General features: G+C 36.9%; 1 protein-coding gene and 2 pseudogenes across 3 annotated transcripts in view; 2 read left to right on the top strand and 1 right to left on the bottom strand.

The window, feature by feature from the left end:
• The window catches only part of SSH2 (slingshot protein phosphatase 2), a gene marked incomplete at both ends in the record, with an annotated part of 244,659 nt that overhangs the window by 88,147 nt on the left and 133,271 nt on the right, over positions 1-23,241 (top strand). The window contains one exon of the mRNA XM_084239215.1: positions 3,537-3,580. Within this exon, the coding sequence (XP_084095341.1) occupies positions 3,537-3,580 (44 nt within the window). The remainder of the gene's footprint in view (positions 1-3,536; positions 3,581-23,241) is intronic.
• Positions 10,363-11,239, top strand: LOC311172697 (small ribosomal subunit protein uS2B-like; annotated as a pseudogene). The gene has a single exon. The product of its transcript is annotated as a small ribosomal subunit protein uS2B-like (transcript).
• LOC311172696 (mediator of RNA polymerase II transcription subunit 6-like) lies at positions 11,822-12,496 on the bottom strand (annotated as a pseudogene). The gene has a single exon. The product of its transcript is annotated as a mediator of RNA polymerase II transcription subunit 6-like (transcript).

Genomic DNA, 23,241 nt, shown 5'->3' with positions numbered 1-23,241 from the left:
CCGGTGGCTCAACCACTACGCCACCAGGGGAGGCCCTATCAGATTCTGTCTTAACTCCTCTGCCTTTCTATTATTTTTGCTAGCCCTTTCACTTGAAATTCTTTTCCTCCTATTTTCCATCTTAACACAAAACCAGTCTGCAAATCAACTTCTGTGAAGCATTTCACAGACCCACAGGTAGTCACATCTGTTGCTTCTATAGCATTTTATCTATCCCGCTACTATAGCCCAAATGATATTATTATTTCTGGTATGTGGAACTGCATCCCTCACTACAATGTGAACTATCCAAGAATAAGGGCAATTTTTAAATCTCTAGTGTCTCCTGTCTAACACATAATAGGTATTATATAACAGCCAATGAATGTTGAATGAATGAGTGAATATATAAATGAGAGCAAATGAATTATTCTGCTCACTTAACCAAAGTGAAAGTGTAAGGTATTGCTCCTACATCTTAGTCACATATCTGTGACTAAGATGTAGGAGCAACAAGAACCATTCTTTTAATCTGATAAAGCTAAAATACAATTGGTGTAGAGTCCTCACTAGCTGTATAACATAGTGAGCTAACATAACCTGTTAGCTCTAAGTGTTTATATGTTTTCAGTTAACTGTTCTGATCATTCATTCACTTGTGTCCCATTGTGCATAGGCAATTATGCCAAACACAGAGTGAGATGCAAAAGGAAGTGAGACATGGCTGCTGCCCCTTAAGGAGATCATAGTCTAATGATGGGAAATAAAACAAAAATTCATGTCACAGGAAAGCTGCACAATAACTGTCAGGTTTGAAGGGAGATACCTATGAGTCAGGTGATGCTGTGTCATGAATTACTGGCATTTGAAACCAACTTTGAAGACATACTTTATGATTCCATTTATATGAACATTGCAGTCATTATACAATGTACTAATTTTTGATGGGAAAAACTTATAGTGAAATAAAAATTAGAACAATGGTTGTTTCTGGGGTGGATGGTATTGGTATTGACTGAGAAGGGACATTAGTAAGTTTTCTGAAGAAATGGAAATTTTCCAGTTCTTAATGGAAGTTTGGGTTACACAGTATATACAATTCTCAAAAGTCATTGAATGGTGCATTTAAAATTTGTACATTGTTATATATACATTAAAGGAAGAAAGAACTATAATACCAAACTGTAATTAATTATGTGCATTTAAGGACAGTTGTACTTTGAAATGCTTCAAAAAAGTAAAACAGATTGATGATTGTGTAAAGAAATGGATATGCAGTAAAGCAAGTATACAAGATATAATTGGTAGAGTCCAGATGGTGGACTCTATTGGTTAACTATAGTGTGTGTTTGTATATTTTAAAAAAATTTCAATAATAGCATGAAAGCAAGACATTTATAAGCCTAAATTTCAGTGTAATAGTCATATCTTGGGAGAAAATAGGAAAAGGAAATAAGAAATATGCACATAAATAGGTGCAAAGCTATTACACTATTTCAGCTCTGAAGTGGAATGGTGTTCACAGGTATTCTTACTTTATTCATATCTTACATATATTTTAAATATATCCTTTATATGATATTTCATACAACTAAAAATGAGAGTAGTACATGAAAATTTGAGATATGTTAACTAGTAATAACTATAATGAAGAACTATTTGTTAAGTGACATTCCCATTCCATGACATTTTTATTTATTCCAGCACCTTTGGGCCCCACAAATCTAACACTTACAATTGTTTGCCTGAATCTTCATTTTCATTCTTGCAGACTTTCCAGATTCTGACTATTGACTTTAGAAATAACTAGTTTTTTTAATTATTTTTATATCATTGTTCATTTTAAAACAATATTTGCTTCCCCCCACCCCCTCAGGTTTAGTCCCCATAGAATTTCCTTCACCAATGCACCCGTGCACTATTACCACAGTCCCCTGTGTTCCTTTCTTTTTTTTTCTTTTTTTAATATTATTTTTTAATTATATATATTTTTTACATCATTTTTCATTTTTGCACACTATATGCATTTTCATCTTGGTTATGGTCCCCATACACTTCCCACCCCCCACCCCCCACCCCCCTTGTTTTGATCCTACTCCCTCCCCGCCCCCTGTAGTGTGCTCCTTTCTTTTCAGTTCCTAAAGGGCATACTTCTGAACCTGAAACCTCCCCTACAGGAAAAAGAGTGTAATACACTATATGACACTCTAACTTTTTCTTCTAGAAGCAGAGTCTTTGCTGTGTTCTTATCATTTGTGGAAGATAATAAACATGCCTGAAATCTAATGAAAACAAAAGGGGGAATAAAAGTTATAGAGCTGGCTGTGTCTACTTAGGATGGATGGTACAATGGTGCAGAGGTAAAGGGATGGTTTCATAAACTAGAAAAATATAAGTGGCTTATGTGTAGTTTTTGAGATTATTCTTCTCCTATTTTTGAGTTTTCCAAATAGGACAAAAGTTACCAGAAAAGAATATAAAATATCAGAGAACAAATTTAATGAAAAAATTAGCACCTCAGTGTCATTAATAAACTTTCCTCACTTTTCCTTTAGGTAGTATTTTTGTCTCCATGAAGATCTGTATAATATTTTTACATATAATAATTTCTAAGTTAGTGAAGGGATGGGTAAATTACTTATTTTTCATCAGTATTTTGGCAGTTTTAATCCTCTACACCATGTGGAGTTTCCTTGGGCCACTTTCTTCCTCTTTGTAAATTTCAGTTTCTTTCTCTGTAAGGCAGTCATGTTTCATTTAGTCTATATTGCCATAAATACCTTCTATTATTTTATATGCCACTAAGGAAAAAAATAAATATTGCAATGAAATCATAATTCATTGCTTTTTATCACACTGTTTATAGATTTATCCTAAGTTATATGTATGTGTTATAGTCCATGAAAAACACAATACTCTCAACCTTTTGAGTTTATAAGGAATAAGTAGGACTTAAAGTATTGATCAGGGTTCTTAGTAAATTTTAAATGCTCAATAGTGTTGATGGTGATGGTGATTTGTTGTTTTTTGTTTTTATTTATTTTTTATTAATTTTTTTACATTGTTGTTCATTTTTAAAAACAATATTTGCTTCCCCCTACCCCCTCAGGTATAGTGCCCTTGGAATTTCCTTCCCCACTGCACCCGTGTACCATGGTGATGGTAATTTGATCAAGACCACTTACTGAAGTGGTTCTCATTGTTTAGGTTATTCTTTGGGGATCAGAATCATTAGTAGGTCATCTTGATGAGGTTTGTTAATGGTCCAGAATGTCCACTCATTTTGAGTTTAAGGTAATTCTTTTAATGATTAGCACTTCGTTATCTATGAAATTTCTTTGAAGACTGTTACTAAGGTTTTCTCCAGGAATAAGTTCTGTTAATATTTATCACCCTTCTGAGTTGGTTGAAGTCACTTTCTATGGAGGGAATTTAGTTAAACTGCACAGTACGAATGAAATATTCCTACATACAAGGCTTTGTAAAATTGCATTATTGACATTATGATGTGAGACCCAGATTTTAAATAATTTTTTCTCATTTTCCTGTCTACATAGGAGGCAGACAGTGGGGAGGAGGAATGCCGGTCACAGCCCAGGAGGTATGTTCACTTTATCCTGTGGTATTTCTCTGATTCTTTTCCACTCTTTTCATATTAGTTCATCTTCGTTTTCCAAGTTGTTTCTTTGTTCTCTCAAAATGGGATTATTTTAAGAATCCAGTTACTAACAGCATTTTAAAATAGTAGTTTTAAAAGTTACAGAAAGGCATGTGTTGACCCAGTATTACCCCAAGTCCCCAGAAATATCTTGGGTAATAAAAATGAAAAACTAAACTCCCTTGCCATTTAGGAAAATGTCAACTGAAGAACATTTCGATCATCAGTTTAATACTTACGCTTATCTTTCATTTTGATAGATTTTGGCAATTCTTATTGATTAGTCAATATTTTGCTTTCTAAAAAAAAAAAAAAGGATATGCTGAATAACTTAACCAGTCTTTTAAAATACAATGAAACTTTTTTTCCTCCCCTTCATAGAATAGTGGGCATGTTGTTATAAGGGTTCCAATACCTACTGCTATTAAAAGAAAATAATTATGAGAGACATTTAGGAAGTATATAATAATAATATTTCTGTTATCTCCTTTGACTGGTTTTTTAAATCAACGCCCTCCCACAAGTAAGTTCTAGATGGTCATTTGTGTTACAAAAGTTGTATCTTCTGAACTCAATCAAATGAACTATCCTGGATGATACAGAGAAAGGGTTATAAAGGGTATAATCATATTCAATGTGGAGAGAAACAGGCTAAAGGGAATGTGTCTGCAATGAGTAATTATCAGGTGTTTGTTGATATATATACCTCACTCTTGTAAAGTACAACTTAATGTAAAAATAGTTCCTTTCATCAGTAGCTGAGGTTATTCACAGTATTTTACCAGTCTTGGTTACAAAAAAATTTGGCTTAAAGCATTAATTTTGCACTGTCTCATATTGGAGATCTGACAGTGCAGTGTCATTCTTTTTGCATAGGGCTAAAATATAAAAACCCAGAAAACATTATTAGCTAAATGCTCACTAGAGGCATCATAACTTATTCCTATTAGATTGTTAAAAGAATTCCAAAGGATTCTTAAATTTTCCAATATGCCAAATTTAAGAAACTCTGGATTAATTTCAAGCTTTATGTATTGACTTGGCATCTGCTGGGATACTTGTTGTTCCAAAATATTACATAATGATGAAGCTATGAAGTCTGTTCTCTTGTTCATAGCACTATATTGTTAAGCCTTAAAAAACATAAGGGCTCCTGTTTTTTAAAGTTGTCATCAATCAGTCAATAATATGACAAGCAGAGGATTTTGCAGGTGGTTTATAGAATAAGAAATGAAGAAAAATCTAATAGTACCCATTTAAGATCAACTTACTAACCTGTTTTCTTACATTCAAAATGTTTCCCAGGCTGTTTCTAAATCTAATTGCTTTAGTCTGACTCCAAGCAAAGAAACTTATATTAGGTGCCAATTGAATGTCCCATATAGCTACGTGGTTGATTTTTTTGTGTTTGGCTGCTACTGATTCTTCTGGCCTTCTCTAAGATTTGCCATAGAATAAACCAGCATTGCATTAGTGTCTTTTCATTGAGCATGCCAGGACTCATCTTGTCAGTTTGTGGATCCAGTTGTGGTTTATAATACAGAATTGAATCATGAACAGCATATCATTAAAATAAATGTCAGTTCCAGGTAATAAAAAAGGATGTTGCATTAGTAATTTTTAATCAAATGCCATTTATTGGGAAAGTTATAAACTAAAAGTAATCTTTAAATTTAACTAGCCCAAACTCTGATACTTTGAAAACCAACGTTCATAGGCAACAACATTGATAAATTAGACTACATCAAGATTTAAAACTTCTGTGCCTCAAAGGACACAATACAATGAAAAGGCAACCCATAGAACAATAGAAAATATTTGCAGATCTTAGCTGATAACGTGCCGATGTCCAGATTATATAAAGAAGTCTTGCAAGTCAACAAAAAAACTAACAACCTGTCCTAACTTGGGCTCTTGTAACAAAATACCATAGACTGGTGGCTTAACCAACAGGCATTCTCATAGTTCTGAAGCCTGGGAAGTACAAGATCAATGTAGTGTTCCAGGGAAAAACTCTGTTCTTGGCTTACCAACAACTGCCTTCTTACTGTGTCCTCATGTGGCTATGAAAGAGAGGGTGCTCTGGTCTCTTTCTCTTCTTATAAGGACATTCATTAATCCTATCATGGGGCCACCCCTCATGATACCATCTAACCTTAGTTACCTCCCCTAAACCCCAAATATCATCACATTGAAGTTCTAGGCCTTCAACATTATGAATATTCAGTCCGTAGCATTCCACCCCTGTTCCCAAAAATTTATGTCCCTTTTGCATGTAAAATACATTCCTCTCATCCCAACAACCCCAAAAGTCTTAACATATTCTATCATCAATTCTAAAGTCTGAAGTTTAAAACTGTCGTCTACTGGATCAAGAAGATGTGGCATATATACACAATGGAATATTATCCAGCAATCAAAAAAGATAAACTCATGCATTCACAGCAATGTCAATGGAACTGAAAGGATTTATGCTCAGTGAAATAAGCCAGAAGGAAAAACAAAAATATCGAATGGTTTCACTTATAGCAGGAATATAGGGAAACCAAATAAGACATCAGTGTAAAAAAATAATAACAGTACAAAACACAACAAAGCAAAAACAGACAATTATAAATCAGAGACATCCTGCAGGGGAAGAGGAGGGAGAGGGATCAGAAGGAGGGAGGGAGGGCCTCCCCGGTGGCACAGCAGTTGAGCGCTGGGTTGCGAAGCTGCCCACAGCCTCTGCAGCGCTGGTTCGATCCCCAGCTGCTCCCCGGCCATCAGAGGAGGGTCCCACATGGCGCGCAGACCTCTCCTGCCGCCTGCTGCTCCCCTCGGCAGTGTACTTCGGTCCTTCTGCCTGCTCTGCTCCCCGCTCTGGCTCTGGTGAATTCTCTCACCCTCCCGCGCTTCTGACTGTACCCAGTGCTTGTATAAATAAAAATAATAATAAAATAAATAAATAAATAAATCTTAAAAAAAAAAAAGGAGGGAGGGAGGAGCACAGGGGACTGTGGTGATGGTGCACTGGTGAACTGGTGAAGGAAACTCCATGGGGACTACACCAGGGCGGGTGGGAGGAAGCAAATATTGTTTAAAAATGAACAATGATGTAAAAAATAAAAAAATTAATATAAAAAATAAAAGTCACAACTATTTAATAAATAAATACAGTTAACTGGTTGGTAAGGAAAAAAATTAAAGTGTCATCTAAATATCCATTAAACCAAATATGGGTGAGATTTTAGGCAAAATTCCTCCAGAATTGTGAGCCTATAAAATGAAGTAAGTTATACATTTCCAAAATACAATGATAAGATAGGCACAGAATAAACATTCCCACTTCAAAAGAAAAAATAAGACAAAAGAAGCGATGACAGGCCCCAAGTAAATCCAAAACTAGTAGGGCAATTTACATTGGATCTTAAGACTTAAGAATAACCATTTTGGGGAAAGTAGGGGTATAATTTTTGGTATAATTCTCTGCTCTCTGGGTACAATGAAGGAGTGGCTCTATCTTTAGGACCTATTGAAGTGGTAGTGTCATCTTCATAGCTCAGCAGGACAGCCTTGTGTCTTTGACTTCATTGGAGTGCTACATGTGTGACAGCCTGCAGAGGCCCGCTGCCCTATGTATCACTGCTGAGGTGTGGTCCCACCCTTTGAAACTGAGGTGGAGGCCACCTTACCACTCACAGCATGAGGTGGGAGTCAAATCAATCCATCAGATCATTAGAACATACTTGGTGTTCTTTTCGAAACTTGCTTTCTCATTTTTTACAATGTGGACAGGCTGAGAATTTTCTAAATCATTAAGTTCTCTTTTCTTTTTGTTTAAAAATCCCTTCTTCAATTCATTTATTTTCTTGTATTTTGCTATACGCACTCAGGAGGAACAAGGCTGCCTCTTCAGCACTTTGCTGAGCTAAACATCAAATTTCATTGTTCATAAGTCCTACTTTCCACAAGACAGAATATGAACACAATTTAGCCAAGTTTTTTGCTATTTCAAAACAAAGATTGCCTTTTCTCTGTTGTCCAGTAACATGTCCCTCATTTCCATCTGAGATGTCATCAGAATGGCCTCTATCACCATATATCTATCAACATTCTATTCATGATTATGTATTCGCTAAGAAGATAGAAGATTTACTCTCCAACTCTCCTTTTCTTTCTGAGCCCTCACCAGTATTTCCTTCAAACTCCCTTCATAACAATCTCAGCCTTTTCTAGCATGCACATAAAAAGATGCTCAACATCACACAAGTCACTAAGGAAATGCAAATCAGAATTACAATGAGATACCATTTCATACCCATTAGAATGGCCATTATCCACAAAATAGAAAATAACAAGAAAGTGAAGAAATTGGATCCCTTGAGCACTATTGGTGGGACTGTAAAGTGGTACAGCTCCTATGGAAAAAAAATATGGTAAATTCTCCAAAATATTAAGACTAGAATTCCCATGATCCTGCAATTCCACTTCTGGATATATACCCAAAAGAATTAAAAGGAGGGTCTCAAGGAAATTGTATACCCACATTCATACCAACGTTTTTCACAACAACCAAAAGGTGAAAGTAATCCAAGTATTCTTTGACAGATAAATGGATAAACAAAATGTGTTTTAGAGTGGAATATTACTCAGCTTCTCCAACAAAGTCTACAACATGGATGAACCCTATAGACACATCATGCAGAGTGAAACAAGCCAATCACAAAAAGACAAATACTATAATGCTCCACTTATATGAGGTTGCTACAGTAATCAAATTCACAGAGTAGAATAGTAGTCATCAGGAGTTGGAGGTGGAGATGGGAAGTTAGGATTACAAATTACAATTAAAAATCAGTATATTGGAATCGAATAGAAAATCCAGAAATAAACCCACAGATTTATGGTCAACTAATCTTTGACAAAGGAGCAAAGACTATGCATTGGAGCAAAGAAAGTTTGTTCAATAAATGGTGCTGGGAAAACTGGGTCGCTACATGCAAAAGAATGAAGCTTGACCACTACCTCACACCATATACAAAAATCAACTCAAAATGGATTAAAGAACTAGACATAAGACCTGAAACCATAAAATACATAGAAGGAAATATAGGCAAAACACTACGTGATTTGCATATCAAAGACATCTTTACAGACACATCACCCAAAGCAGTGATAGTGAAGGCAAAGATCAACAGTTGGGACTACATCAAATTAAAGAGCTTCTGCACAGCAAAAGAGACAATAACAAAAACAAAGAGAAACCCCACCAACTGGGAGAACATTTTTGCACACAACACTAATGATAAAGGACTGATCACAAAAATCTGCAAAGAGCTGATGAGACTCAACAACAACAAAGAAAATAATCCAGTCAAAAAATGGACAGAGGAACTAAAAAGAAACTTCTCTGAAGAGGAAATGCGAATGGCCAACAGGCATATGAAAAAATGTTCAACATCACTTGCAATCAGGGAAATGCAAATCAAAACTACCATGAGATACCATCTTACACCAGTGAGAATGGCACATATTAAAAAAACTAGCAACAACAAATGTTGGCGAGGTTGTGGAGAAAAAGGAACTCTCCTGCACTGTTGGTGGGAGTGCAAACTGGTCCAACCACTATGGAGAGCTGTGTGGAGATTTCTGGACCTACTAAACATAGAGCTTCCACAGGATCCAGCAATTCCACTCCTAGGTATTTACCCAAAGAACACAGAAACATCAATTCCAAAGAACACCTGCACCCCTATGTTTATAGCAGCACTGTTTACAATAGCTAAGCTTTGGAAACAGCCCAAATGCCCAAAAATAGATGACTGGATCAAGAAGATGTGGTACATATATACCATGGAATATTACTCAGCATTCAAAAAAGATAAACACATGCAATTTGCAGCAACATGGATGACGCTGGAAGGGATCATGCTCAGTGAAATAAGCCAAAAAGAAAAAGAAAAATACCGGATGGTCTCACTCATAGCAGGGATCTAGAAAACTTAAATAAGGGACCAGGAAAATGAATAACTATAAGAAAGTGAAAATCAAAATCAACAAAAACTATGAACCAGAGACACTTTTTGGGGGGTGGGGGGCGGGAGGGGAGGGATTGGGGTCAGAATGGGGGGATTGCAATTGTATGGGGAATATAAAAATAAAATTTATTAATTAAAAAATAAATAAATAAAAATCAGTATATTTATGCCATTCTAGTCCCTTTTTATTTTTAAAATTCTGTTAGCACTTTCTTTCTCATGGAATAGAAGTAAAAAGATAACATGATTACAGAACTGAAAATCAGGTTATAAATTACTGACTTTTTGATGTAAAGATAAATGGATGAAATCTAGTGCCTTTTGCATATTTGTGAACTGATAGCTTTTCTTCTTGTATGATAACCCATTTGGCTGACTGGGAAATAGCCAGGAAGGTAACTATAAAACTAAACCACATAATGTGCCAGTCTTAAATCATTTTGATCTATAAGTGATTATCTACTATGGAACAAGAAATGAGATGGTAAATAAAATTGTAGGATACTAAGTAAAAATGAGCACGAGAAGTATACCACCAAGATCTTTGAAATTCCAAGGCATCTTTTTAAAAGTGAATGGCTATGGCAAGGAAACACAATACTTTAAATCTAAATTTACAAAGTACTTTTTTTTCATGCTGCCCAGAGAGGAGTACAAACAGCATTATTCTGGGTTCCCTTCATATTGTAAAGGGAAATTTTCATAATGTCCAGAGCTCTTGATGACCTGCAAAGGCTAGATGAGGATGTCCTCAAATTTCTTGCAGCAACAACCCACTTAGATGGCACCAACCATGACTGACTTCCATATAGAACCGTTTATCTACAAAAGGAAAAGTAATGGCATCTCTATCATAAATTTGAAGAGAACTAGGAAGAAGCTTCTGCTCACAGCTCATGCCATTGTTGTCACTGAAAACCCTGCTGATGTCAGTGTCATACCATCCATGAATACTGACCAGTGAGTTGTGCTGAAGTTTGCTGCTGCCACTGGAGTCATTCCTATTGCTGGCTGCTTCCCTCCTGGAATCTTCACTTACCAGATTCAGGCAGCTTTCTGGGACCCAAGACTTTTCATAATTACCGATCCCAGGGCTGGCTACAGCCTCTCACAGAAGTGTCTTATGTTAACCTGCCTACCATTGCTCTGTGTAACACAGACTCTTCTCTGTGCTATGTGGACATTGCACCCCCTGCAACAACAGGAGAGCTTACTCAGTGGGTCTCATGTGGTAGATGCTGGTCCAGGAAGTTTCTACACTTGTGTGGTACCATTTCCCATTAACACCCATGGGAGGTGATGCCTGATTTCTGCTTCTACAGAAACCCTGAAGAGATTGAAAAGGAAGAGCGGGCTGATACTGAAGATTCCAAGGAGGAATTTCAGGGTAAATGGACTGAAATGGACTGAGTTTACTGCTACTCAGCCTCAGGTTACAGACTAGTCTGAAGCCAGGCAGGTACCCTCTGTGCCTATCCTGCAGTTCCCTACTGAAGACTGGAGTGCTCATCCTGCCACTGAAGACTGGTCTTCATCTCCCACTGTTCAAGCCACTGAATGGGTAGGAACAACCATTGAGTAGTCTTAAGCTGTTCTTCTAGAGTCTTATGATGGAAGTAAGGTTAAAGGAAATTACAGTTTCTAAAAGTAAGAACAAAATTTAGTAAGTAAATATTTTACTTATAGTAGAATTCTTGTGTATACCAACTTTAAGGTAAGAATTGTATAAAGAGAAAAGGAATGCCCTTTAGAAAAATATCTTTGGGGTCAGCAATTTATAGTATCAATACAGTAATATAGTTTCTTTTGTCTAGTTTATACAGATACCTTTATTTTGTATTTAAATGTATAAAGAAGTACATATGTGATTGAGGAGGTTGCTCAATCCAACCTCCAGTAGGGGAAAGGTAACAAAGTATACATAAAAAATATTCATATGGAGAACATGAGGATCCTTTCATCCTTCCTTAAAGAACAAATACATTCTATACAAATGAGGGGATTGTGACAAAGAATTTTAAAGTTCAAGAGCATGTCACAGTAATGAGGTATAATAAAGGACAAGAGATGTCTTGAAAGCTTCTTTCTAGTCCAGTACTAGTGAAGTCTCATTCTTGTTTTCAAGGGGTTTTAATGCCCACTATCTGTTGGACATTCTTGCAGTCTACCTGCCCTCAGATTTTACAGTTTCTGGTATAGGTTTGGCCTCTTTCCTTGTTTGATCTACTGGGACAGATTTTTCTCCAGACTTTTTTTTTTTCCCACCCCACCCCCTCTCCAGACTTTTGCTGCACAAATTTGGGTAGAAATTTTATCTAAGGTCTAGGAGTAAAGCATACACACATTGTCTTTGGAAAAATGAAGCTTAGTTCTTTCCTTTTAGTTTTCGGTTTGACTTTAACTTGCTCTTCATGATCTTTGAAGTTCTGCCAGTGCAATTTGGAAGGATAATATTGACAGTATGACATGGTTTCATCAAAAACTGACTGAATGCCATGCAGTTAGCTCTCAAGTTTATAACTCATACCAAGTCTGGTGCCTGATACAGCAATCAGCCAATGGGATGACTTGATTAAGGGACTGCTGCTGCTGTTTCTGAACGATAAAAAGAATGGATTCTTGAACATGTAAAGAATGTATTCCATGCCAATCATCTGATTTAAGTGTTCTAATGTTAACCTCTGCATTTTGAATACTTCATTATTATATGTCTTGTCATAAAAGGATTGCATCTTTCTGAAAAATAATCTAGGACACTTCTGCTGTTCGAAATAGGAATCCAGGAATTGTCAACCCAAGAGATTCTGATAAGATTATCTCAGATATCCACCACTGCCATAATTCCAAAAGCATTCTCACCTTATGGAACATAACAAACATAGCAACCAGGATGATGGAAGCAGTAAGTTGAAGATGGTGAGACGGAATGCCCAATAATATAGATTCAAAGATCTGGGGGAAATTGTTGTTTGTTTTTTAAAAGACAAATGAATGCTGGAGCCATTCAGGACAGTTTTCCCCCCTCGACTCAAGCAATACATTATTTGTCGCCAATTTTTATTCTATTAATTACTCTGAATATGAGATTATTTTTTATATACACTCCAAGACCACTCCTGTTTTTAAGTCTCTTATTCTTCTTTAGTCTTCCATGGACATAAAAATTACCATCTACTGAAACAAATTCTTCACCTTTCAAAGTATATTAATTTCTACAGGGTACTTCAAACCTAACAATGAAAGGGAAACAAAGTTTGCAGCATAGGGCAGAGAAAGACAGTAAAATGGGTTAGAGGAATCTCAGGAAATCTCTTGGACAACTGAGTCTTGAATGAATGGGATTCAGAAAGGAGAACAGAATAAGAGCAACTATAAGAGGATCGGGAGAGTGGAAAGATATCTTCAGAAGAAGTAGGTGGTAATGTGTTTCGGGGCAATACATCAATAATTGTCTTTATCTTACAAGCAGAGTCTGGCAGTATTATGCAGTATGAACAGAGCAGGAATGACTAGCGGTGGGCAATGACCTCCCATCTGACCGGCAGCATGACGGTGGGGACTGTGTCTTTTATTTCAGTATTCATAGAGATTTGCATGTAGTTGACAGTAAATGCTTATTGAATGAATGAATGAATGAATGAGGATAGAAGAATGGTGTCTTTAGTAGAAGTGATTTAGTTGATGGAAAACTTGTTTGAGAACATAGGGAGAGTTTACCTTTGGTCATGTGAAACAAAGCAATAGTCAAGTAGCATAGCTGAAGGAAAGCATGAAATCAAGGGATGTCTTTGTGTAAAATATGGTTTCACAATGACACTGTGTTACTAATTCATCCAACTTGTGGCCAAATCTTTCCTCCAGATTTTTGTTTCTGGTACCTTGTTTTTGGCTTTTTACTTGCTCAGTTTATTTCTTATTCTTGAGATATGACTTCAACCTATTAAATTTAACTTCAACTATTTGATGAAATAATTTTTATTTGGATTTAAATAAGTGTAGTAAATGTTACTTTTCCCATCTCATGGTTGTAAAAAGACAATAAATATACTTCTACTTCAGTATATGTTCAAATCAAACAATACATTAACCAAGAGAATATTATACTTAGAGAAGGGGAAATGTCATTGTAAATATTTATGATAATATATTTCTTCCTTTTTTATCTGTTTTAAAATTTGAAAAAATCCAATGCAGAAGTTACAGACACAGAACAAGGAATGTTTTTTGTCTTAAAACATTTAATAGTAAGATGCCCCCATAACCTCACTTTTGTTTCAAGAAATAGAATAACATTAATATTTCTTGGCGATTCAATTATTTATTGAGCTCATAATAGGGTATATGTCATTTACATGCACACATACACATATCGTTACATATATGAATTTGGGGGTATGTATTAAAAATTTTTTTACAAAAATAGAGCTTTCCATTAATTAGAAATTGGCTCTATCACAATGGAGAAATACATCTTAGTTATCTACTCTTCAGAAGTCTGAATCTCCATCTCCCACCATGTGACTTACTCTTCCTATCTAGAGAACCATCTCTGTTTATTACTTTTGGATGTGGTCACCAGGGGGAGTAGTGAGCCGTCCTTTTTTTCTCTTGAGTTTTTCCAGGTCTGGAGAACAGCTCCTTCAAATTGGTAAGCGTACATATTTAAAGGCTCTTTTCCTAGCCACTTGACATCAGTAAGAATTTTCATTTCATTTAAGTACTCTTTGTTTCTGAAGAATGTATTTGTAAACTCTGTTGTAAACTCTGTTTTATATGACAAGCTTTGCTTCTGGTATCTATAAAAGGTATTCTTCTGAAATCTGATTTAAATTTCAAATCTGGCTATTGCAGCCACAATTAAATTAGGACTATCTTTTAAAGCTAGGTAAATAATTTTCCCCAGATGTTATTATTAATGATATAAAACAAAAACAATTTCCCCTCAATTCTTTTGTCAAATTACATTTTAGAAAAGTTATTATCTCATAAAAACCCAAAGACTAATAAAGTATCAAATACCTTTCTTTTTTTTTTAAAGATTTATTTATTTATAAGATCTGGGGTACAGGGCAGAGGTATGGGAGGTGAGAGGATTCACCAGAGACAGAGTGGGGAATAGAACAGGCAGACTGACTGAAATATACTGTTGAGGGGAGCAGCAGGCGAGACAGGAGAAATCTGCTTCTCTATGTGGTTTCTCCCTGGCCAGCCAGGAATCGAACTCATGCTGCAGAGGCTGCACACTGCTTCACAGTGCGGTGCTTAACCCCTTGTGCCACCAGGGAGGCCTCAAATACCTTTCACTTCTGACAATGGATTCTGGGAAGATGGTGAAGTAGGAAGCACCAGGAATCTATCTTCTCAACCAAACAACAATTTATACAGACAGGATTTATCTGTTATGACTATTTTGGAACTCTGGAATCTGTTGAAGTCTTGTGCCATCCAGAAGACTTGGATGGTAAACTGTGGACAATTTTAGCTTAGTTCTTAGCAGCTACCCATTCTCAAACATTAGCATAGTAAGCAGCTCCACATGTGTTCCTAGAACAGCTTGCATTCAGTTTGTGGAAGACAGGGTATGTAAAGGACCATGTCCTCCAGATATCGTGGATCTATACTCTGTCTGATACAGATCTGCAGACAAAGAGGCAAGCAGTTCCTATTGTTCCACCAACCCCCACTGTTTTATACTCCAAGCCCTCTGGCTAAAGTTAGTTTCAAGGATTTATAGTCAGTGGCCCTTTTTTCTCCCCCTTCATTTTTTCTTTGTTTCTTTGTTATTTCCTTTTTTTGGGAGTCAGACATAAAAGCCTATGACATTCAATACCAACTACATATTAGGGGAAAATTAGAAAGTGGTTTTGCTTGACCGGGAAATGCTCAAAAATGATTGTCTTAAGTCTACACCCCCCCAGCTGACCCTTGCTTGGCACAGCAATACTCTACAACAACAAAATAATAATAAACAAAAGTAATAGCAAAAAACAGTAAACTCTGGGAAGGTGGAGAACCAAATATGCCCATCCGTCTCCCGTACTTCTCTACCCTCCTACTCCAACCCCCATATTAAAATCTCAGTGTCCACTAGGAAATATTAAGGGAACTTAAAGAATTAATAGTAGACTTTCCTTCTAGTTCACCTGAAGTTATTTGTTTTGGATGAAAGAATAAGAGTATTAGGAAAGGTTTATTCTGAACACTTAATTCAGAACTGCTGAGTTCAATATAAGGTCAAGTATTCTTTTCTTTTTCTTCTTTTATAAATAGTATAAACTGTGGGAACTCCTGATATGCATGATTTGTCTTGCCCTGAGCATATTTACATATACATGCACATACACAGGATATACATACAAGTATATATTTCAGGATAAGGAAAATAATACACACATACATGTGTGTGTAAGTCATGTGTTTGTTTTAAATATATTTTATTTTTTAATTGTTATAATTTTGAATTTCATATAAGTACAGTTTCAGTTGTAGACCTCATGTATTCTTTTTTTTAAGATTTATTTATGCATACAAGAACTGGGGTGCAGGCCAGAGGTATGGGGGTGTGAAAGGATTCACCAGAGACAGAGTGAGGAACAGAAAGGCAGACTGACTGAAATACACTGCTGAGCGAAGCAGCAGGCGAGTCAGGAGAGGTCGGTGGTGCCATGTGGGTACCTCCCTGGCCGGGGATCAAACTCGTGCTGCAGTGGCTGGGGTCAGCATCACAGGTTGTGTCTTAACCCCTTGAGCCATCAGGGAGGCTCTGTGTTTTAAATATATTTTAAATGGACACTGCAGAAAGGCTTCCTATTATAACTCAAATGAACTCAATTTTCCATCACCATCAAATTACATATCACTTCAATATTCATATTATCTCAAAAGATAATGAGTAAACCATCTGATGGAGAATTTTTTTTAAAGAACATTTCTTAAAACTAAATATGTTGGCTATTAGTATTATTTGTAGACTATTGACCTTCAGAAAAGTTAGTTCAAAATGTTAGCCATATTTTCATCAGGTATTAGAGAACAAAAGATTTACTAGGTAAAACTAAGAATTTATCCCAGAACAACACCTAGTCTTCAAATTGTGATTAAACAGGAAATGTACTTAAATGTACATAAATTCATAGGCATATATACATTTTCTATCATGCCTGTGTGATGGCAGGGCATAGGGTATAGGGTTTTTTTCTATCTTCATTGTAATAATATTTCTGGGGATAAAAATTTAGTTCTGTTTTGGCCTTCCTGTCTAGTCAGTTGAAACTCTTAACTTTACAATGTTGATTTTCTTTTTATACATGCAAAGGGGTCATCAAGGTACAGTCTGGATATGCAGAAGTATAATAAAGGGAATGAAAACAATGAGGACAAAGAGCAAAGAGCAAGAAGACCAGATTTTAATTCTGTCTTACATTTCCTTATTTATAAAATGAGTATAACATCTTCCCAACTATCCTATAGGATTGTTGGAAAGCAAATAAAATAGGTTATAGGAGGACTTTAACGAATATTAAGCACCGTATATTAAGTCAAGATGTGAAATGATGGTACTTTTCATTATTATTTGTCTAAATTCTTTACCATTCTAATTTCACAAAATCACAGCCTTATTTCTGTAACTCGGTGATATGACTGACACCGTAGTATTAAGATCATTTACTGAGGAAAAACAAGAAGAGAAGTTGTCATTCTTCAGATACCAGTAAAGTTCTTTTTTTTTTTTTTTAAAGATTTATTTATTTATGCATACAAGAGCTGAGGTACAGGCCAGAGATGCGGGGGGTGAGAGGATCCACCTGAGACAGAGTGGGGAACAGAACAGGCAGATCTACTGAAATACACTGCTGAGGGGAGCAGCAGGTGAGACAGGAGGGGTCTGCTGTGCCATGTGGGTTAGCTCCCTGGCCAGGGATTGCACTTACGCTTGAGAGAGCTGAGACTTTAACCCCTGTGCCATCAGGGAGGCCCCTCAAAAAATATGTTTAAAGCAGCAATTCAGGGACCCTCCCTGGTGGCCTAGGGGTTAAGTCTCAGCGCTATCACTGTTACCGCCTGAGTTTGATCCCCTGCCAGGGAGCTAGCTATCCACATGGTACATCAGACGTCTCCTGTGTCGTCCGCTGCTCCCCTCAGCAATGTATTTCAGTAGATCTACCTGTTCTGCTCCCCACTCTGTCTCTGGTGAATGCTTTCACCCCCATGCACCTCTGACCTGCACCCCAGTTCTACATAAAAATAAATAAAATCTTAAAAAAATATAAATAAAGCAGCAACTCAAGAGTTCTACTTTGCAGACCTATTTTTTTCTAAAAATGAGGCTTCCAAGGCCTCCCTGGTGGTGGAAGGGGTTAAGATGCAACCTATGAAGCTATCCTCAGCCACTGCACCATGAGTTTGATCCCCGGCCAGGGAGCTACCCACATTGCGCAGCAGACCTCTCCTGTCTCACCCCCTGCTCCCCTCAGCAGCGTACTTTGGTCTATCTGCCTGTTCTGTTCCCCACTCTGTCTCTGGTGAATCCTTTCAACCCCCACAGCTCTGGCCTGTACCCCAGTTGGTCCCTGGCCACCTGGGGACCAAACTCATGCTGAGTTTTCAGGTTGCTTCATAGTGCGGTGCTTAACCCCTTGCGCCACCAGGGAGGCCCAGTAAAGTTCTTGTTTAGTTCAAATCTAGCTTTGAATTAGAATGGAAGCTTCCCCTTTCTGGGTCAGTAGGTCAAATCTGTTTCTACCTGGGTGAGTACCTAAAGACAAAGCCATTGAATGCCATTTGGGTCCCCCTGTGTTAAAGGTACTGATCATCTTGTTTTATTCATTCAATGAATATTAAGCAAGGACTCATCTCCTCACTTCTCTAACTCACTACTTCTCCATCATCCTGAGGCAGAAAGAATATATTAATAAACGTGACTACTAGAGTACTTTGGTGTTAATTATTCACTGGGACTTTCCCCAAGCCAGGGAGCCATTGGTGAAAGAAAGAAACTGTTATTGATTACCTAACCCAACCCTAAAATAGCTGTTCTGCTGAAATACCAAGCAAGACATTTAGAAACTGTTTTAAAACACATAATTGGCTATGAACCACCTTTGCCTACAACAATCCTTACTCTTTAGTGGAAAACTTCTCCCCTCTGCTCTACCTAAACTTTCTGTTCCCCTTTAACAGCACTTCCAATACTCATGCCACATTATTCTTACTTAAAACTGAGTGGGAGCAGGGACAATTTCTATCTTGTTCATGACTATATCCTTGAATTCTGGCACATGGATGATATGCAGTAACATTCTGTAGCAGGAGTGAATAAAGAGCCATACTTTTGGTCCATTTTTAGGCTTTGGAAAAAGATATTAAGCCAAAATTTTCAAGTACATAATAGAAACAAGAATATTTTATAATTTTTCATAAGAATTTGAAATACAAAGATTAAGTGTCTGTCACAGTTAAAGGTGCCTATATTACGAATTTAGACAATTGTAAAGAGTTGTATATAGAATCCTAGAAATTTAAACCTTTCCTTCAGTTTTTCACAATCCTGTAGGTACATCTAATCAACAATGACTTTTAAAATAACTATCCTTTAATTTAGGCTTTTAAAAAGTGTTTAAATTCACTTTTATAGAAATAACTTTTTTGTTGTGCTCATGTAATTGGTTTACATAGTATTTAATTAAATTAAGCAATTATGAGATGAGGTTTGATGGACATTAAGTTTTTAAAACAAGCACCACATTTGATAAGCATTTAACTTAACTGATAAAAGTAATCTCTAGATTCTTAGTACTTATGCCCATGTAAAAGTATAAGTAGTAATTACTTTGTAATTAATGCTTTAGTTTAATAGGCCACAAAGCGCTCTTTCCTATAAGAGTAAAAGGGGTTGTGGTGGTGTCCTTTGGAGGAATCGTGGCTTCCCGTATTTTACTTGTTGCAAAGCAAAATTTGAACTCCTTCAGTGATTGCACCTTAGATTTGATTGAACACTACTTGGCTAGTTCATCATTTGATTGAAATCCATTCAAGCAGTAGTATCTAAGTTAGCCCAATATCTGTATGGCCTTTTGGAGATGGGATGGCTGTGAAGAATTAAGTTGCTGCTAAGCAGGGATTGCGTCTTCACAGAGACAACATAGCCCACAAAGAGAGGTATTTGTGCCTTTTTTTTTTTAAGTGATGTAATTTCTTCCTAAAAGAATTAGGTTTTAAATGTGTATTTTGATACCACTTTAGATTATTTCCAACTATAAATAATCTCAGAATGAATAGTAGGAGAGCTGTGTTTTGTTACAATTTAATGACTGTTTAATCATCCAACTCTGTTCCAGAATACTAGAATAAATCACTGGTGGTTATAAGCAGTAGAAGAAAATAACTTTTCTTCAGTTGTAACTCATTCAGTATTAGCTAAATCTGTTACCAGGCTCTCCATTTTACAGCACAAAATGACTTTTTAAATAATAAAAGGACTACATAAGTGCTTTCTAGCAACCAATAAATTTTCACTAAAGACTTTGTTTTTGACAGTCATTTATTATGCCTGCTGATTTGCTCAATTTTTAAAATTCAACTTGGATATATTTTAATTTAGGTAAATTTTAATAAATAAATAAATAAATAATTTATCTTTAAAAATGTTTGTTAAAGACAACTATAAATTAGAGACATTCTGCAGGGGAGGGAGAGAGAGCAAAACGAGAGCTGGACGAGCACAAGGGACTATGGTAATGGTGAACAGGTGAATTGGAGGTGGGAATTCTATGGAGACTACACCTGAGAAAAGAAAGCAAACACTGTTTAAAAAAAAATGCACAATGATGTAAAATATATATAGTTTTTTAAGCAAAAAAAGAAAGCAAACATTGTCCAAAAATGAAGAATGATATAAAATACATATAAATAATTTAAATAAAAATAAGAGCGTTTGTTAAAATTGTGTGGGAGCAGTAACATCTCTTTTCCCAAAATGGAATTGCTATTAAATTTTTTGAAGTAACATTGTATTATAATATTATTTTTTAAGTTTCAGGTGTGTATCATTAAAAATCAACATATGTATATACTTCACACAAAACGTCCTGTACTTTGCCATGCAATTGAAGTACCTTTGTAGTGAAGTAACCAGGAGCAGGGCAGGTAGGCTGGTGGGGGATTGGGGCAGCAGAGAGCCTCGCAGGCTTCCAAACCCAGACCAACTCTCTCTCTCTCTCTCTCTCTCTCTCTCTCTCTCTCACCTCTCTCTGGCATCATGTCATGGTCCTGCCTCTTTGTAGTCGCTGATCCTCTCATAGCTGTAGCCGTTACAGCGCAAACCTCCAGGTGCAGATGTGCACATTTACGCATGCCCACACTGTGCTCTAGGTGTCCACCCTCAGGCATGTGTGCCCTGAGCCCACACTCCCAAGAACCTTCTGCATTCAAGGCTGCGGGTGATAGCCACAGAGGCCAGCAGTGTTACAACTGGGGCATCTTCATTTACCTCACAACAGTTTTACCTGATGTACCCTTTTCTCTTTCTCTTTGTGTAGCTGCTAATTGGTCTTATAGTCTAACAGTTCTTTTTTCTTTTATTTAGTTCATTTGTTTGGTTTTTATATACACCACATGTGATTGAAATCATATGGTGTTAGCATTTCTCTAATTTCACTAAGCATAGCTCCGTCCAGGTTCATCCATGGTGTTGCTGATGGCAGGATTTCATCTACTTATTTTTTTTTTTAAAGACTTGCTAGATTTTTTTTTTTTTTTTTTTTGGTGGGACCCTCGTCGGTGGCCGGGGATGGAACCGGGCGCTGCAGAGGCTGCGGGCAGCCTCGCAGCCCAGCGCTCAACCACTGCGCTACCAGGGGAGGCCCATCTACTTATTTTTAATAGCTGAGTAGTATTCATTGTGTATCTATACCACTTTTTTTTTAAGATTTATTTATACAAGCACTGGGGTACAGTCAGAAGCACGGGAGGGTGGGAGAATTCACCAGAGCCAGAACGGAGATCATAATAGGAAGACTGCCGAAGTGCACTGCTGAGGGGAGCAGCAGGCGGCAAGAGAGTTCTGCGTACCATGTGGGACCCTCGCCCGGCAGGCCCGGGATCGAACCGGCGCTGCAGAGGCTGAGGGCAGCTTCACAACCCAGTGCTTAACTGCTGCGCCACCGGGGAGGCCCTATATCACATCTTCTTAATCCAGTCATCTGTTGATGGGCACATAGGTTGTTTACAGCTGTTAACTATTGTAGATAATGCTGCAATAAACATGGAGGTTTGTAGATCACCTTAAATTAGTGTTTCTGTGTTTTTCAGGTAAATTCCCAGAAGTGGGATAATTGGATTGTATGAAATTTCTATTTTTAATTTTTTAAGGACTCTCCATACTGCATTACATAATGGTTATACAATTTACATTCCCACCAACAGTGTACAGGAGTTCCTTTCTCTCCGAATCCTCTCCAACACTTGTATCTTCTTTTGGATAATAACAGTTCTCACAGGTGTAAGGTGATTGCTCATTGTTTTAATTTGCACTTTCCTAGTAAGAGATGATGAACTTCTTTTCATGTTGGAATTGCTATTTCTTAACCCAACACAATTCGTTTCCTTGAAGGGCTTTCCTTTTGAAAGCCATCAGTTGAATTACAGTCTTTCCGTTGATTTGCTATTAATTGAAACAGAATATACTCGAGATTAGTTTACACTGAATCTGTTACTTTACCTATAAAATTATGAAAATGTGAGTCCCAAAATGTAATTGCTATTAAATTAGATCACTTAAGGTGAAGAACTTTAAAATATAGTAATAAATAATTTAATCTCTGCCAAAGTCATTTTTAAATGCCTCTAGAACAAAAAAAAGTTTAGTTTTTTGTTCTTCATTATGTGGAGTTAGGAGACCTGTGTTTGTTTTGGTTGCATGACCTTGAACAAGTATATTCATTTTTTGAGACGTAGTTTCTTCTTCCTCAAAAAAAAATTTTTTAGCATGCTATCGTGAAGTATAAATAATATAAAATGTAAAAACACTTCAATTAGTAGGCAAACTACTATTGCATAAGTGTTACATCATAGTGGTGTTTTATCAATAGTAAATGGCTTTTATTTTCATTCTTCTCATGGTTAGCTTGTAGCAGCAGAGCATTTTCCTGAGATAAAAGAAGTTAATTTAGAAGGTTTGTGAGACACTGTAAGGTCAGGACTGACACTGAGCAGGTTTTCTATGATCCCATGCAGACCAGGTAAAGGAGGAGTCCTGGAGCCCTCAGTGGTTTTTGCAGGTCTTTCATTTAGATTTACCAGGCATATGGCAGGTAGAGGTGCTGGGGGGCCGGGAGGCTGGCAGTTCTCCCAGCCCCCAGCAAATCCTCACTCTATCTGGGCTCTCTCTGGCGTTCTCTCTGCTTCTCTTTTTTTTCTCTTGTTTTCCATTCGTTCTTGGCTTCTGCTGGCATCCCAGCGATGCCTCCCTTATAAACTCAGTCCTCAACCCAGGTGTACCCACTTCAGGTGCCTGCCATCAGGCATGCATTCAGGACCACAGGGTTCCCTCATCTATCCTAATGGCGGGAGGGCAGAAAAGCCTGA

The sequence above is a fragment of the Talpa europaea genome (genome assembly GCF_964194135.1).
Source record: "Talpa europaea genome assembly, chromosome: 7".
Classification (NCBI taxonomy): domain Eukaryota; kingdom Metazoa; phylum Chordata; class Mammalia; order Eulipotyphla; family Talpidae; genus Talpa; species Talpa europaea.
This window is presented reverse-complemented; position numbering and strand designations above follow the sequence as displayed.